This window comes from Emydura macquarii, unplaced genomic scaffold (genome assembly GCF_026122565.2).
Source record: "Emydura macquarii macquarii isolate MOO-44397 ecotype Brisbane River unplaced genomic scaffold, CSIRO-AGI_Emac_v2 contig_1876, whole genome shotgun sequence".
NCBI lineage: Eukaryota > Metazoa > Chordata > Testudines > Chelidae > Emydura > Emydura macquarii.
Window position 1 is genome coordinate 23,899,023 of NW_027132013.1, and position 18,428 is coordinate 23,917,450.

An 18,428-nucleotide genomic window follows, 5' to 3' on the forward strand; every position below is an offset into this window, starting at 1 on the left:
TTGTTATAGAAACTGATAGAGGCCATCTATAGCATTGTCACACATTGTTTCTTAAACGACATTCAATTCACGTTTATTAGGTCTGCTTAATATGTAGCAGAAGATACTTTGTTTAAAATAAATACCTCAAAAACTTGTAAGGAGTTCAGTATCCTGGCAATCAGCCTAGTATAAAAACACAGAACATAGTTTGTGATCTCTCTGCAGACTTACTCGAGATCATAGCTGCCATGGAAAAACCTAAAATAATTTGACTACTGCAGCTGTTGATCACTCTAGTGTACAGAATATGTTGAATGTGGCCTGTACTTATTTTAACATAGACTGCATTCATTGTTTGCTAGTCCCTTCAGGACATCCTTTGGCTCTGATGATGACAATTCCTGAAGCAACCAATCCTTCCTGAAGCAGTCGAGAGGCCCAGTTGTGAGACCTGATTCTTCCTTTTGGCATAAAATAAGGAAAGAGTGAGGGAGGGTGTAGAATGGATGGAAAAGGAGTATAGAGAATATGTATTGCAGATGTGATTAGGCCCACACCAAGGAAGTAGTAGTAGTAAGAGTGGTCTGCTTCCTTCTGAAAAGGCACTAAAATGTGTGCTTGCTGTGCTGCAGCGACAATCCTTGCTCCTGAGTAGCAGTCACAAAGGAGCTCAGCTGCTGTGTCTTATGTCCCACTGCTGCTCCCCCAACTAATCACCTGGCTCTTCCTACTAGCCATCTTGCCTCACACCTTCAACGGCCACACAGGCAAACTCAAGGCTAAGGAAAAATCCTCTGGCTCTGAGTGCTGCCTGCCTGCTGAATTCCAGGGACTAAGAACCTACACTATAACCCTTTCCCATATTTGGGCAGGAGAAGATATGATCTCCCCCCTCCATTGTAGCAAGAGAACAAAGAATGCTGAAAGAAGAATCTCCCTCCCAGCTAAGGGAGGTGAAGAGCAACACCCTTGTCCCTTCCACAGGATAATGAAGGACTCTCTGGCTAGCATTCCTTCATCTCAGACAGTCTGCATGGCTTCTGGTGCCTTGCAGCTGACACGAAGACCTTATCTACACAAAGATTTACCAGTTATACTGATATAGTTGTACAATCACTTATATTGGCATAAAATTGACATATTCACTTTAGTTTAAACCTTTCTCATGTGACATATGCTGAACTGGGAAAAAACCCTCATCTCAGAATAAGTGTCCACGGGGTGGGGATTATACCAGTATAACTGCACCTATATATCACTATATTAGTATAACTGGTAAAGCTTTCTTGTATAGAAAAGCCTAAGCATCTCCCCCATTCTCTGCTGGGATTGGGTTGAGGGGTAAGAAAGTGGATTTGGGAAGGTTGAATAATTAATTGTGTGAGTAATTGGGAGTACACAGATTTAGCAGACTGATATACAGGTAACACAAGATTGAAGGTGAAGATGCTGAGGGGATTGATAAGAGAGATTTGTGAAGATGAGATGTGTTACATTAAATAAAAAAATAAAAAGTGCACCAGAGTCCATGACTTCCTAGAACTAGCTAACCACTGGTAACCATTCATACCAATCCAAAGCCGTAATAGACATTGAATTAATCAAAGCATGGTTGAAAATGCTTGCAATTTTTTCCCATAGGATAAAATTGTAGCATAATCATCCTACAGAATTGGCCCTCTCAGATATTTGGGGACTATTTAAAATGCTATTTTAAAGGGAAGGTTTAAAAATAAACAAAGCCAAATGTAACAATCTCCTATGTATATATCACAAAATGTGTCACAATACACTTGCAGGAGACTTGATGACTCAGGGGATTAGTAATGAGCTATAAAATCTTGCACCTGTGGGAAAGGAGTTCAAATCCAGTTGATAGTTGTAAATGAAACTACTTGATGGATTTTGATAGTTTATGCATGATGAGTCATTGGCCTCCGTCCCGGTGTCCATAGCCAAAGGTCTACATTGCAAAACACCCCCCTCAGCAGGCATGCTGGTTGCCTCGATAGCAGAGGCCAAGGATTAAATGGGCCTGAAGACTTGAGCTGCTTCTCAATTTGGAGGCGATCCCTCTGGATTGACACCAGTGAGAAAACATGGAGAAGTCATTCTTCAGGCCACAGATTCTCTCTTTACTACATTTATGTATTACCCAGCACAGTGGGGCCCCAGATCAGGCTTCTAGGTGCTTTCATAACATATTCTCTACTACTATTAATTCACCATGGCTGTCAGGCTACCAACATGCACTGGCACTTTGGTGTAGGTATTGCAGCTCAGCCCTGCCCATTGTGCTCTTACTCAGCAGGGAAAATCCTGTCTCCAAGTAAGAGTGTGCCAATACCTTGTGTGCAGAAGGACCCATCCCCCCTCTATGCTGCTACCACCCCTATGAAGAGATGAGGCTGGAGAAAGGTGCAATAGCACGGCTGGGGGGTGGAGGGGGGTCAGCAGTCACTTAGTAGCTCCCCCATCATTGCTGCACGAGTACAGAGTAGATGGAAAGGTGCAGCAGCAGCTAGGCTGATGCAGCTGCCCCTGGGCCTCCTGTTCGTGGCCCTGTCCCAGTGGGAGATGCTGGCAGGTGGCTGCTGCCTGTGCCCCGGGACCCTTATAGGGAGACAGGGAGGAGGTAGAAGCCTCACAGAAGCCAAGCTGCTGCTGCTGCTTCCTGGGGCCTGCAGCAACCTGACAGCGGGGCTGCCCCTGGCTACCGCCCCTCCCCCTCCACGCGCAGCCCCAGCCAGCCCAATCCAAGCCCACCCAGCACCACACCAACCACACACCTCTTCCGACTACCAGCAGGTTCCGCCGCTCCGCCCCTCTTCATCCTAACTATCGCGAGAGTTGCCTTCTCACTCACGCGAGAGTTGCTGGCTCACCCCGGCCACCTCGGCCGAATCCCTTCGGCAATTTTCGCCATTGCCAGGCGCTACCAATCGGCCCCAGGAGCGCATCGATGAGCGCGGGCCCCCCGCGACATGTGTGTGGGGAGCGGCCCCGGGCTGTGGGCGCGGGGTCTGTGCGGCGGTCGCTGCCATACGCGCGGGGCGGCGGTTGCGGGGTGGGGTTCGGGGGAACGAGTGGGCGTGCGGTGTTCGATTGTTTAGGCCTGGCCATGGCGCCTCTCCTCCCCCCCGCCATGGCTCCCCGTGTCCCTGCTCCTCTCCTCTCAGTGAGCGAAAGTGGCCGCCGCCGCCGTCCCAGCGCCCGCAGCCGCTGCCTCCTCCTCCTCAGCAGCAGCAGCGCGGCCGCCATCTTGGCGAGGCAGGAGCCGAGAGGGCCGCGCGGCAGGAGCCAGGCAGCGCCAGCCCAGGCAGCGCAGGGCGACAGGCCGGGTGGAGAGAGCGGGGGAGCCAGCCCAGGAGACACCCCCAGCCCCCCGCCGCTCCCGCGCCGCAGCCGGGCCCGCCACCCAGGTGAGCTACAGAGGCGGCCGGGCCAGGGCACGCTCGGCCGGGGCGGCGAGGACGAGAGGTGGCGGCACAGGGCCCGGCCAGGCCGCAGCTTCACCCCCCTGCTAAGCAGCGGCCGCAGCAGCCGGGTCTCTTCTTAAAGGGGCAGGCCCCTCTTCCCTCCCTCCCTCCCCGGGGACACACCCCGATATCAGCGCGGGGGGGGGAGGGGCCCCCGGGCACGGCTGGCTGTGCGGACCTCTTGGCCCCCACGGACCCGGGAGGAGCTGACCCCCTCCGCCCCCCCCGTGCGGGGGGAGGGGCGTGTGCGTTGGGCTGGGCTGTGGGGAGCTAGCCGGGGCGCTGTGTCCCGGCTGTACCACACGTGCACGGGGCGCTGCGCGACAACGCGCGGGAGCCGGGTGTGAGGTGTCGCCACACCTGTCGTGCACACGCCTAACCCTGTCGCGCGCGTGGAGGGAGAGGGTCGGGGGACGACCGCTCTGCGGGTCGTGCAGGTGACTGGAGCACACGTGCAATAATCTTGCACGCTGATGCTTGCTCTTGCCCGGCGGACGGGGTTGTCCTGCGTGGCACACGTGCACCTACCGCATAGTTCCCCTCTTTTCACATGAAAGTGATAATCAGGACCTATGTGTCCTAATTGCTCTTGTAACACAGAGATGCAATAATGTTGCTCAGAAGCAAGGACTGGGGCCTGTTTTATATCTGTACCTGTATGCTCAAACAATAATATTGCACATTGGTGCTCGCTGTTGCATGGCTAAAAGACTAGGACATATGTCTTATCTATACTTGTAACACACTGGTGTTTGCTGTTGCACAAGCTAATGCTTCTATATATACAATTGTGTTTGCAGCTAAATAGTATAGTTAAAATAAAGACAGGCTTTGTACTTATATCCTGAGTTTAGTCACTCATAACTTTTTCTTAAATCCTACTGTTATGATAGTAGATGCAGAGAGAGGATTAAGATTGTGTTTGGTTAATGATCTGCAGTAAACAAGTGTCTACGATTTGATATTTAGCATTATGGTTAGTGGTGAAAACTTCTCTATTGCTCTCCTTGACTATAGGGTGTAAATCCTTCCCAAACACATACAGCTCCATAGAGACAGAACCACAACTGTCAGACTAAATATAATCTGCCAAACAGCAACTGTGCAATGTTCAGTTTGTTCACCCGTACAGTGTAGCTACTTTCAATTTCTGTTAGTCATGGGTAGCCAGAGGGAGCTGTAACTGTCTTTATGACATCACAGATGTGAATATTTGTACATTTTGCATGTCATCAACTAATCTTTAATTCATTGTTTAGATATTGTCAAATGTTTCATTTTATTTTAAGATACTTGCTCTTGTGTCTTAGGGAAGTATAGAGTGCTTGGTAAGATGTGCATATTAAAATGTATATATGCATTTATTTTACTTTGCAGCTGAATCAAATTTCACCAAATTTAATCAATCATCAGATCTGAATATTCCAGAGTCAGTATCTTAAGAGTTAAAGGATTCTGAGATGTTCATAAAATCAGCTTTACATTGATTCCCTCGATGTCTTGTACTTGGCAGTGGTTACTATGAATTTGCTGTATAATGTAAATATGTTGTGGTATAGTTATTAAACCCTAATCCTTCAATGAGCTCCATGTTGATGGGTCCCTGCACTTATGCAATGGGTGGGCACAGAGATTGACTTATTATGCTTAGACCACCTCATAAGAGCATTGGTTGATAAAAGGTAACACATTAAGTTAAAATACAATAAAGTTAAATGTTTTGCTTATGTTGGGAAATGCACAAGTCAGAAAATGCTGAATTAAGGCTCAGTGATCAAACTTAATTCTGTGTCTTTGCAAAGGTCATCACCATGCAGTGTTTATGTGATCATATAATATTTCTCAATAATACACCAATCTTTTCTTTATCTTTCTAATATGATCCTATATAGTAAATTCTCATCTCAGTTATGCCATTTTTTCCTTTGCATGGTCATGGATAGGTGAATAATATAGTGTATTATTTTTATACTAAAACTTTTTTTTACGGATATTCCCTTTAAAGTTCTAACAGTTTATATTTTCTTCATATGAACAAAACTATATTAATATTGTTTAAACTTGATTGTCTTGTGTAGCTGTACATCCACCAACATTAAATATGTTTTTTCTTAACTTTAGTTGATATAGTAATTAATTCTTGATGTGCTAATGCAGTGGTTCTCAAATGTTGTGGACGAACATAGAGACACAGCAAATTCACAGTGGCGGCAGTATTGGCAGTTAAAATATTATATTAGTGATAATTTAGTCATGTGATTATTTGGAAGTGTCTTATAAAGTATAAACAATAATATATACTATTAATACCATAAATGTTACATGGATTTTTATGAACTATACAATTTTTTTAATTGATAACAAAATTCTCATACTAATTTTTGTACAAAGTAGTTGTAACTATCAATGAACTTTTTGTTTATTTAAAAAGGTTCTTGAAAGGGAATTGTTCAGTGCTTCTATTTTCCAGTAGTGGTGGCCACACAAAGTCCCTGGTGGTTGCATGTGTCCACTATGCTGCACTTGAGAATAATTTATTCTCTAATGCTAATGTGTTCTTCATAAACAATATCTTGAAATGAAAATTGTTCTCGGATTGATACGTAATGAAAAACAAGCAGTGGACTGTAATGTGAGCTTGTTCTCAAGATTTATGGAAAGGTCTTCTTCAGCTCAAACTTTTTGCTCATCTGTTCCTTGTGTCTCATTTATGTTTGCTAGGCAGTATTAACATTGTCTAGTGATTGGGGGAACAAGTTCTTACTGACATGGTTATAATGTAATAAGCTCTAAATTCTGTATCAAATATATAGCCTGACAAGCCTGCATGCTGGGAATCCCCTTAGGAAATGGCAAAAGAAATATCTTTTCTCCTCTAATGTTCCATGGCAAATATTCCAACCTTGGATTGAAAAAATGTCCATGCCAGTTGTATCCCAGGTATGCAGTGGGAAAGGCTAGTGTACCAGGATAACAGTAGGTGTCCTGAATTACCCTCAACATGGTACTTAATTCTCACTGTGTGGCAAGTGAACGTGAAGCCTCTTGGACAGGTGCTTCAAGGAGCACAGAATGTGTCATCCTTTGTGCAGGGGCTGCATCAGTCCAGTCTCCTGCCCCTTTAGAGCGGGATTTGCCCCAACTTAATAGGTGTATAGTCAATCACAGAGAAATCAAGCAAAGTCACTTTTCTAGTTTGTTGTTGACATTGTTAAATGTAGCAGCTGTGTTGCCGGAAGTAGTGTCAGACTTTTCTGTTTAGCGGTTATACGCATATGCATTGAAGTTTTCTCTTCACTTGTGTATATTTCTAATAAAACTCATATATTTGTAATTAATTTTATGATCAATGGGTCCTCAATCCTGATTGGATTATCTAGGTGCAATAATAATGAACCCATTGTATAGCTGGCTGATTGATATTAACTGATCTAATTGCAGCTGTATAATAGATACTATTTCAAAATAGCTAACAGCATTTAATTGATCTTCATCCCACTTAATTCACTTCTTGGAAAAAAATGCAAAAAAAAAGTAATGTAGCAAAAGGAAATGTACTATACAAAGATAACAGTATAAATTCAGCTATTAGGGTCATCAATAGAGAAGGAAAAGGAATTATCTTTTTTTTTAAATCCCAAATTGAACAGGGGTACACTTTTTTGTCAGGTGTTTGTACACAGGTAGTTAAAGTAATATGTATTAATTTAGGCTCAACATTAATGGGGACTGAAAATTGTGGGTTCATAAAATTATTTTCTTTACCTGCCTGCAATTTTTTGCTAATAAATGTTCTCCCGTGTACCTTGAAGTTATATTGAGGAGAAATATTTCCCCAGAAAAAAGAATAAATGGAAACTACACTTGATTTACTAAGGCCTAATATACACTAGCAGGGTTTGCCTGTATAGATGACACTTAGTTACGGGTTCAATGTATTGGCAAAGTTGTTGTGAACTTTTTTAAAGACAGGTCAAAATTATCAAAATTGGAAGCCTAAAGCAAGGCTCCATATTAGGCATGTAAGAATGGATGTTTAAAAGTACTTAAGTGACCTAAGAGCACAGGTCCCATTGACTTCAAACTGCCAGTGCTAATGGAATATTTCAACTTTGACTTGTGGAAATAAATTGAAAAGGGGTATAGGTTGCAAATATACCACAAGCTATTTGCTTTCAGGTTTGTGTTCTCACAATATAGATGTTAGTGAAGCCCCGGACTTGTCATTTTTAGCATAGATGAATATTTTAAGTGTGAAACTTCTCAGTAGAAAATCCCTCTGCAAAATCTGAAATTCCTCTAAGAATTAGGAAACTAATTTAAAAAATAAAAACAAGTACAAAACATCCACTTTAGCAATTGGAGACTATAAAATGGGAAGAAAATAAAGAACTAGCAACATATACATAAGAATGTTTGAAATAAAAATAGAATTTCTTCCTTTTTTAAAAAAAGGAATTATTTTTAATCCACCCTGCTCAATAACGATCCCTCCAGCTAATTAGAGGATTGTGCCGATTGTCTCCAAAGGAAGCCTGGTCAACCTTTCACCAGGAGTTGGGTGCTTACCATGCTGTTTGGCCTCAGTATTAAATGCAAAGGAGGAGAAAACAGCAATCCTTTGGGCTTCAGCTGGGATGCAGAGGTCCCAAGGCATGGGAAAAAAATGTAAGGCAAGGATCTTGAAGAAAGATCCACCGTTGCAACCAGACAAACTTTTTTTTTTTTTTTTTTGCAGTGAAATAATTTGTTGTGTACATGCCAGATATAGGGCTTCTGGTTTAAATTGACATTTATTGTAAAATGTTGAAATCAAAGTTAGCAATAGCCAGCAAATATTTGTTTAAACTGAAGAACCCCTTGTTTTAAAGTTGATCTTTCTCTGTGCTTCTAGAAAGCAACATGTTTGCTGTTGGTCAGTGGAAATAAATGCCAAAACCTTGGAAGCCCTTAATATAAAACATAACTAGCTGCTTTCCGAACATGTCCTTGGAGAGTTCTCTTCTAGTGCTGTTTGTTGACTGACTAGACATTGTAATAGGCAGATTTTTAAAAAAGCAAGCAAAAAACACCACCTAAATTATAGTTCAACTAAATAGTGAACGAAAAGCAATGGATGTAGAGTGGATACTTAAAAATTAGCTTCAACCTCAAGTATTTTTCAAAGTTTGTCTTGATGAAGGTTAATCAAGGTTACTCCTACCCAATTTGAGGTTAGAACTCTAAACCCATTGGCACAGCTTCACTTTTGCCTTTAATAATTTAGAGGATCACATGATACAGCCAAGTAGTTTCTCAGAGTTCATGGCTGAATCCTTTTATTCTAATTTCAAATGCCAATCTTTGGCACTTCAACCAGGAAAACCACAAAAATAACGTCCTGAACCACCATGGGATCATTTTTTTAGAACTAAGACAAACTATCTGCCTAATTTGATATTAAAACTTACTAAAGAGTTGGAGCAAATCAGAAAGAAAGTCATGATGGTGGAGCCATTTACTCTGCAAAATCTAGCCATCAGGCCACCACGATAAATCATTCAAACTTTATCACGATAATGTATGGTAAGTTTTCAGAAATCAAAATGTCTGTCCAGTCCTCCTTAGACAAACAGCTAATGGTGTAGATGAATTTCAAAATCCATTAACAGCAGTGGAACAAAGAGGATTGCCATCTGAATCAGTCCAAACAATAATAAATGGCTGTCTGTGGCTCCTTGAAAACAATCACCTACTTACTGCTGTGGATGAGACTGAAGACATTCAAAAAAAAATGGAAGAAAAAAAAGGAAAATACTCATATCTTGAATCTCCCTGAAGGAATGGAAAACCCTGATCCAACAAGCATTTTTTTTTCCTCAATGGTTCAAAAAAACTAGTAGATTGACAGAAAGGACTAAGTCTAAAATTAAGAGCCTATCTGATGCCATGTGTGAAATAAATGACTTTTACCCCCAACCTGCAACTATCTACCTATATAATTCTAAATACAGGCTGCCATGATAGACATTTTACTTTCTCAAATGCACAAAGCTGTAATTTGCCTAAGATATTTCTCCCCATTTGCAGTGGCAAAGAACAGCATTCAATACAGCAAGGAAACTGTTTGGAGATGATTGTTTTAAATGTGTTTACTTTGTTCCCAGCAGCCCTGAAGTTCTTTAAAGGAACACAAATTTACAAATACCAGCGCTTCTACAGGGGTTTTTAAACAGACTTAAGAAATATGTAACTCAGAGTCTTAAGGCAACTTTTTGTGAAAATTAATGCAGGTGTATATTTAAAATGGCAATATTATTTAGGTGAAAGATTTTTCAATATTTTTACTTATTTCTATGTTGTATGTTTGTCTTTGATATGTTAATAGGGAATAATGTAATATTTCTAACTGAGAGAAGTCTTTAATTTCCATATAACCTACAGACTGTACTAATTACCCTATACCTGTGATGCTGCCTCGGGCACCCAGACCTAGCTTGTTATCACTTGCTTCCAGAGTAAGGGAGTCTTGCCTGTACCTGCTAGGTTTTAGCACCCTAACACAACCACCCTGTTAGTCACTCAAGCACTCTCCTCTGGGCTGCATCAGCCCGGTCTTGGCCTTGCAGGTTGAAAACAAATGCACCCCACTCCCTGAGTCCCTTCAAAGTGTCTGTGTGTTATCAAGCCTTATCACTGGATACCCACAGAAATCCCAGAGCCTCTGTACCCAAAAAAATAGTGTACCACAGTTCACTAGTTTTACCTCTTAGACCATTGCTCCTGTAATACGCACAGCACTGGAGTTCAATTATAAAGCAAAAGGAAAGAATTAAAGATTGTTTCTTTATTTAAAAAAGCCTGGAGATTCAAATAAAAACCAGTATGAGACCAAATGGTAACACACAAAACAACATCACAGCACACAGTCTCCTCCACACAGTTATCCTCCTGTTTAAAAAAGCTGATCTTACCAAGAGTTCTCTCTCCCGTTTCAACTAGTTTTGGTCAATACCCTTTCTCATAAAATCAAGCCTGCTGATAGCTTGTCTTGTCAGATTGAAGGAATATGTAAGGGTTCATGTGTACTCCAGATATAATTTCAAAAGTTAATTTTATTATCCCTAAATGGGATAACACCTGATGTTTACTACTACTTGTTAATTTCCTCTCTGAAGATTTCACTATCCTTCATTGGCATTCAGTTCAGACTTGTGAGTGGGGGGGTCCATTGTATTGTGAACCATACAATACTTAATTTATTTGTAAACAGACAGATAGAGAAACATTTCTTGTTTGAAAGAAAACCTGCTTTTCACCTTTTCTGGTGCCAACCCCTAGACAGATCATAAGAACATAATTTTCAGTATATATATATTGTGGCGGGGTGGGACTATTCCGCCCTGTGAGTCCTGCGCTTTTCCAGCCACGCTGGTGGTGTGGCTGGGAGGGGAGCGGGGGTGGGGGGGGGGGCCCATTTCCACCCTCTACCCCAGGCCCCGACCCAGGGACCCTGCAAGGAGTGGTCTCACACTGCTTAGTCCCCGAGACCAACTACCTTCCCTGGGTCACCTCTCCATGGCCCCACTGCTCGTGGCCCGCTCCGTGGTACCAGTGTGAAGGGTTGTTCTGCCTTCCCCAGCTGGAACCTCTCTGTCATGGTGGTAGCAATGGATGATAGTCCCAAGCTGCAGGGCAGGGCAGGGCAGCTCCGCTCCGGCTGGCAACTCCCTTCCAGCTGCCCTGGTCTGCCTGAAATGGAAGCTTTTAACTGCTGGGGCAGTTTCTTTGATAGGCCCCAGATGGCCTAATTGGCCCAATTGCCTTGAAATAGCCCCAGTTGGATTACTCCGGGAATAGGGCTTTATGGAGCTTGGGGCTACTATCCATGCCTTCCAGCACCTTTCCGTAGCCGTCCGGTCTGGCCCTGTCACAATATGTAAATCTTTATACAACATCCATACATACATTTTACAATGATATTGTTGACGAGTAACACAAGCTTTCATTAGAGACCTCACATGACACTGTTTACATTTTATTTCACCAAATACCAGGCCCTGCAGATCCTGTTACCCTTATGCATCCCTTCTGCCAGTTGGCATCAAAAAGTCTTTGGGTCATAATATTAAGTACCATTTAGATACTTCTCTTATAGATTGTTCAGGGCAACTTTCTCTGAATCCTTTTCTTATGTTCTTACTGTTCATGCTTATGTCTGACTAAAACTGAAATAGGGATGAACGAAGTTCACTGCTTTCACTTGTGGGCATGTTTTACCATATTGGTATCGAATAACCAGATAAAAAATTTAAATGACATTCAGATTTTGCCATGAACTTGTTTAACATTAAACACAATAAACACATTTTGTAGCACTTGCAAATCTCAGCCCTTTCCTCTCTCCCTTCTCTTTTTACACCCAACTGTGTTTCTAAGAGGCAGAGTATTTTACATCATTATTTTATCACTGTCAGTCAGTTGAGAACCACTATGAGAGTATTGTGTAAGTTTAAAAAAAAGAAAAGAAAAATAGTTCTGTAATAAATTCAATGACTGGGACCTTTGTTCTATCTGCAGTATGACTGTAAAAATGGTTTAATGAATTTGTCCTCAGCAGAGTTCTACTATATTTAAGAACATTGTTAAATTTAGAATTTTTATTTAGTTATTCAGTAGGCAAGAGATTGATTACCCAGTATAATTGAACTGTGGAGGGTATTCTAGGAACCAACATTATATGTACACGCTTATTTAGACAAGAATTCCTTGCATAAAGAGATTAAATATAATGTAACCTTCCACGTGTTTTCATACAAATCCTGTAAGTGGACTATAAATGGCATTTACCACCTAATAAAATACAAGAAAGTTCTCTTCTGTCTCAAGTGCAGAAGTGGATTTTGCCCTAACACAGGAAATGCATCTAAATGCTTCAGAACACAATTAATTGGGGGGGAAAAAAAGAAGATTGGGTGGGACAGGTATTTAGTGCCTCTCACAATGCACCCATGAAAGGGAAGTTACTATGTTAATAAAACTTAGGCTATGTCTTCACTGATGGCGGCAAATTCGCCTCCGTCAGATCAACTTCTCTGGATCGACTGAGCGGTCAGTGAAGACCTGCTCAGTCGATCCAGAAATCGACCTATTAAGACCACCTCCTCCAGTAGCGTAGCACTGCATCGATGGGAACGTTGTTCCCGTCCGTGCAATGAAGATGGCACACAGAAGAGAAGCAGAGAAGTCGACGGGAGTTACGCAAGTTTTTTGCGTAGCTTGCGTAACTCCGGTCGACTGCTGCCAAATCTTGGAGGTAAGTGAAGACAAGCCCTAAGGGTTACTACAGTTATCTGAAGACCAGAGAGGAATATTTTGCTTTCTGTAACACTGCCTGGGAATTTTAATATATGGTGTATATGCCCTTCTTGATGTATCTGTTTTCTGTCAGATTTATTTACTAATTGTTCCCACCACACAAATAAAATTATTTATGGGAGGGGAGAGGTTAGTATTGTGTTTAAAATTTGGGTTAGATGAAATTCCCCCATTTTACAGATTAGCAAAACATCTAACGCCTTCAATTCTGTTGTTATGAAAAAAAATTAGTTGACATCTGGTGGCTGTTAAACCCAAAAAGTAAAGAATCTACTTTCCAAAATTCATGATTCTTCACCTGGAATAAGTTTGATTTTCTTAAAGGCTGAAAAAGCCTCAAAATACTTAACTTCTGAGCCTCTGATCCTGCCAAAAGTGTGCATGAGCTTAAAGTTATCTATATTTGGGAAAAATCTGGATGATGTTTTCATATCCCAATGATGATGATGTGTTTCCCATTCCAATAGTAACTAAGAGGAATATTAAATGGTAACTTTGAAGTTAGATATTTTAAAATCATCAGGTCCAGAGAACTTGCATCCGAAAGTTTTAAAAGAGCTGGCTGAGGAGTTCTCTGGACTGTTAATTAATTTAAAAGTATTGGTACAAAAGAGACATTTCAGAGGACTGGAAAAAAGCCAACGTGCCAATATTTTGAAAGAGTAAACAGGATGTCCTGGGTAATTATAGGCTTGTCATCCTGACATTGATCCTTGGCAAAGTAATGGAGTTGCTGATACAGGGCTAGATTTAATAAAGAATTAAAGGAGGTTAATTAATGCCAATCAGTATTGGTTTATGGAAAATAGATCTTGTCAAACTAACTTGATATCTTTAAGAGACAAGGTGGGTGACCATAATATCTTTTATTGAACCAACTTCTGTTGAGTGGAGAGACAGGATTACAGTTTTGGTTGATAAAGGTAATAGTGTTGATGGAATATGCTTAGACTTCTGTAAGGCATTTGACTTGTTACCACACAACATTTTGATTACAAAAGAGGAACTATAAAAAAAATCAGTAGGGTACACACTAAATGGATTAAAATTGTCTAATATTTTTCAAAATTTAATTGTGAATGGGGAATCATTGAGTGGGTGTCTTTCTAGCTAGGTGCTACAGAGATTGGTTCTTGTTCCTACGCTATTTAAGACTTTTATGAGCAATCTGGAATAAAACATAAAATCATTACTGATTAAATTTGCAGATGACACAAAGATTGGGGGACTGGTAAATAATGAAGAGAACAGGTCATTGATACAGAACAATCTGGATCGGCTGGTAAGATGGGCTCAATCAAACATGTATTTCTATACAGCCAAATGTAAGATCATATTCTTAATTTCTAGTCATGTAGGCCGTACTTGAAGAATGGGGGCTCTGTCCTGGGAAGGAGTGACTCTGAAAAAGACGTAGGGGTCATGGTGAATAATTAGCTAAACATGAGCTCCTAGTGTGATGTTGTGGCCAAAGTGATAATGTGGTCCTTGGATGTGAAAATGGGTGAATATCCTAGAGTAAGGAGGTTATATTACCTCTGTATTTGGTACTGGTAGAACTGTACTGGGTTATTCTGTCCAGTTCTGGTGTCTCCAATTCAAGAAGGATGTTGATAAATTTGAGGGGGTTCAGAGAAGAGCCACAAGAATGATTAAAGGATTAGAAAACATGATTTTATAGTGAGAGCTTTAATCTGTTTAGTTTATCAAAGATGGTTAAGGGATGATTTGATCAGTTTATAAATACTATCCTAGAGAACAGAAATTTGATAATAGAGGGATCTTCAGTCTAGCACAGAGGTTCTCAACCGGTGGTATGCGTACCACCGGTGGTACTTCGAAGAAGGCTGAGTGGTACGCGAGCTGTACCGCGCCGCCGAATCCGCTGCCAAAAATCACCCCCCCCCCCCGCGCCGCAACAAGTCCCTCCACCCCACACACACACACACACACACACACACACCCTGCCGCCGAAAAGGGGCAAACGGCAGCAGGGTTTCGGCGGAGGGCATTGTTCCCCCCATGTAACCCCGCCGCCGCCGCAAGCGGGCCCCCCCCCCCCGCCACCGCCGTGAAACCCCGCCACCGCTGAAAGTCGTCCCCCCCCCCCCCCTTTTTTTTTTTGAAAAAAAGGTTGAGAACCGCTGGTCTAGCAGACAAAGCTGTAACAAGCTTCACTGTCTGGAAATTGAAGCTAAACAATTTAGATTAGAAATAAGATGCCATTTTTTAACAGTAGGGGTAATTAACTATTGGAACAATTTATCGAGGGTTGTGGTGGATTCTCCATCTCTGGAAACTTTTAAATCAAGACTGCATGTTTTTTTAAAAGATGCTCTAATTCAACCACATCCATTGAGTGTGAAGTAGATAGAAATCAGTTCAGGCCTGTGTTATGCAGGAGGTCAGATTATATAATCACAGTGATCCTTTCTGGCCCTAAAATCTACAAATCTGTACTAAGTCCGTGCAAAATCAAGGCCAAAAATGGACGCAGTACTCCTTTCAGATGATGTACCTGAAGACACCTGACTAAAAGCACAAGTCATAGACCAGATATTCAGATGGTGATTCCATTCTTATAAGCTTAAAATAAAAAACATTTGTTCACTTCAGTCATTGAAAAAATATATACCAATATTTTGATACAAATTACAATGGGGGAAATCTCCCTTCAATTTTTGTGACATTCAAGGGATACCTTTTGAGAAATTGTCATTACACATGACACATACCAGAATTATTTAGAAGAGCAATTGAACTGGGCAAAGAAACTATAAATCTCTTCATCAGCTGATCTTCAGTGCTTCCCAAGACATAAAATCTCAAGTTGAACAAATGTATTTGCAGCTGAACATCATCACCGCATAGGGCATAAGCAACTCCCAAATGCATAATAACTTTTTTGAATTTGGAAATAAAACCAATCATATGCATTCAAAAAATAAGCTGTTTTACTACTGTCCTGCCCATTATGACTGCATTTGTAACAGAACAAAACAAAAGAATAGTTGATAAGATTGTGATGGACACATTCTTGGAGTCTGCTAAACCTGTATTTACCTTGAAGAACTCCTGCAACATAAATACTTCAGTGTTTTTTGGAGAACCTAAAATCCTGAAGATAAATTAGAACAAGTAGAATTTGAAGCAAAAAGGTTATTTAGATTAGTGTTAGACAACCCAGGGTCTTTCACTAAGGTTACAAAATGGACTGGGTAAGAAGGCATAGGCAGTAGTTGATACTAAGTATAGCAAAAGGAGCAACTGTTTAATTTTAGACTGTAAGTTGTTTTGGGCAAGAATTGTATGTTTGTAAAGCAAATAGCAAGCACACCTTGAGGCACTATAAAACTAATAGTTTAGTGTTTTTTTAACTAAAAGATATGCATTAGGAAAAAATACATTGTACCTTCAACTGTGAATTTTAGGGGGATCCACTCTAAAAGTTCTTCTCCCAAGTTGGTCTTTCTCCCGCAGATCACCTTGTATAAGATTCAACTGAAAAAAAGTTTCTCTAACTTTTTTTTTTAATGTCTGTGTTGCAGTTATGTAGTTCAAATAATATATGTGGCCGCCTATGCTACATAGTAGTGAATGTTTCATGACTCTTTCTTTTATAGGTTGGATTCTTTGTACTTCCTGTGTTCCTACCTCAATATTATTTAATATAATATAGCACTGTTGTACTAGATCAGATCATTGCTTAGTCTCTCTGAAAATAAATGCGTATAGGGAAATAGAGACAATTTATTTGGCCAAGTTAAAATTACTGTTGAAATCCTAATTTGTGCATTTCCTGCTATTTTTTTAAACTGTGCAGCTTTAGTATTACATTAACACAGATTTTACAATTTATATACTTCCTTAAATTTATGTAAATTAACATGCCCAGAATTTTATATTCCTGTTCTTGGTGAGCATATATTGAAATTAGTTGCTTGAGAGCTAACCAAAGAGAAAAACAGGCAGTTTTATGAGCTGGGGACAAAAGTGGTCAATGATATAGCAACGTTAGAATAACATAATGGCTGGCTTGATTTGGAGCTCTTATTTCAGGCAATTGGTTGACCATTGGGCTTGAAATAATCCCTTATTAAAGAATTATTGCCATATTTAAAGTGCTGTAGAAACATTAACAAATCCCCATAACAATTTTGTGAGGCAGATATGTATTATTATTCCCATTTTACGATGCATATTGAAGCAGAGTGGTGAAGTGACTTGTCCAAGACCACACATCGTTGCAGAGTCTGCAATAAAACTAATGTGAGGAACGTGATCATCTGACTCCAAACCCCATGTTACTATCTCCAAAACCCAATATTAATAAAAGTCAACCTTCTACGTTTCTAACACCTACGTGCTATCAGTTAGGCTTATTTGTAACAGGATGCAAATGCATTACAGAGAAAAGTAACAATTTTATTGTGGGTTTGGTTATTTTTTTTTACTTTCTTACTATTTAGAGTTTCTCATTCCCATACCATTTTGTCAGTTTGATTCCATGGAATGTTTTGGGAGACCTGTTTCACTTCCCCAGTCATTCCAACTTTCCAATATTCTCTGGCTAATCTTTTGCTACTTCAGAAATCTCTAGATTGTAAGATTTTTTGAACAAAACCCCAATTTTTTTACTGTCTTTTATTAAGTTCTTAGCATCATTTGGGATTCTATAAAATAATATGCAATATGTTCTGTTAGTGCACCAAATTCTTTCTCTTCAGTCGCTGCTAAGTGTGGTGATAGTAATGGGTCATTTTGTTCTCACCCAGCTGTGTGTTTGAAGGCATCTGTGCATGAGGAGAGGTTTGTTCTATGGCCTCGGAGCTGGGTGCCAGGGAGGATGGCAGCTGCACAGAGCTGGCGAAGCCCCTCTATCTGCAATGTCTGGAGAGAGCTCTGCGACTGGATCAGTTTCTACGACAGACGTCCACCATCTTCAACAGGAGTATATCCAGGTACCAAAAACCTATCCTGTTTTAGGTAGGGAACACCCAAAAAAGACACGTATAGTATTGTTTCCAGGCGACTCCATGGTAAGGCATTAGTAATCACTTGTGCAGTATAAAGCCTACTTTTTCAATGATTTTGTATGGTCGTCTTTTTACCTCACATTGATTAGTTACTTGGCACATTGTTAGCCCAGACATAATGGCCAAGAATTCTTTTAGTCAGCTTTTACTAAAAAGTAGGCTTAGTTTATTAAATCTTAAATTAGTTTGGTGGGGAATTGGCCCTTAATCATTTGTAACATCCCAATGCTGTTGTCAGACACAGAATTATGTGGTAGGAAACAAATAGAGCTATTAAGAAACAAAAATCTTCTCTTAAAAAAACAAACCAACCAACCTACCAGTATCCATCTCTGTAAAGCATGTTGAGATGTTCCAACGAGAAGTGCTTTATAAATAAAGTAGTATTACATATACAGGTCAAACCTGACTTTAGGAAGGTGTCCATGAGCATCCTGGTAAAATCTGTTTAATTCAAACAAATTTCATTTTCTATATGAATTTTGGATATGGAAATAGATGTGAGATAAGAGGTTTGGAGAGTTAGAAAATTGATTACCTGTAGGTAAATGTAAAAAGGAATAGAATTTTTTTC

The 18,428-nt window shown here is 40.7% G+C and overlaps 1 protein-coding gene across 1 annotated transcript in view; it reads left to right on the forward strand.

Annotated features, from left to right (window-relative positions):
- Positions 1-2,923: 2,923 nt before the first annotated feature.
- Positions 2,924-18,428, forward strand: part of INO80 (INO80 complex ATPase subunit) — a 131,106-nt gene continuing 115,601 nt past the window's right edge. The window contains exons 1-2 of the mRNA XM_067557961.1: positions 2,924-3,404; positions 17,594-17,779. Coding sequence (XP_067414062.1) covers positions 17,637-17,779 — 143 coding nt within the window. The 5' untranslated portion in view covers positions 2,924-3,404; positions 17,594-17,636. The remainder of the gene's footprint in view (positions 3,405-17,593; positions 17,780-18,428) is intronic.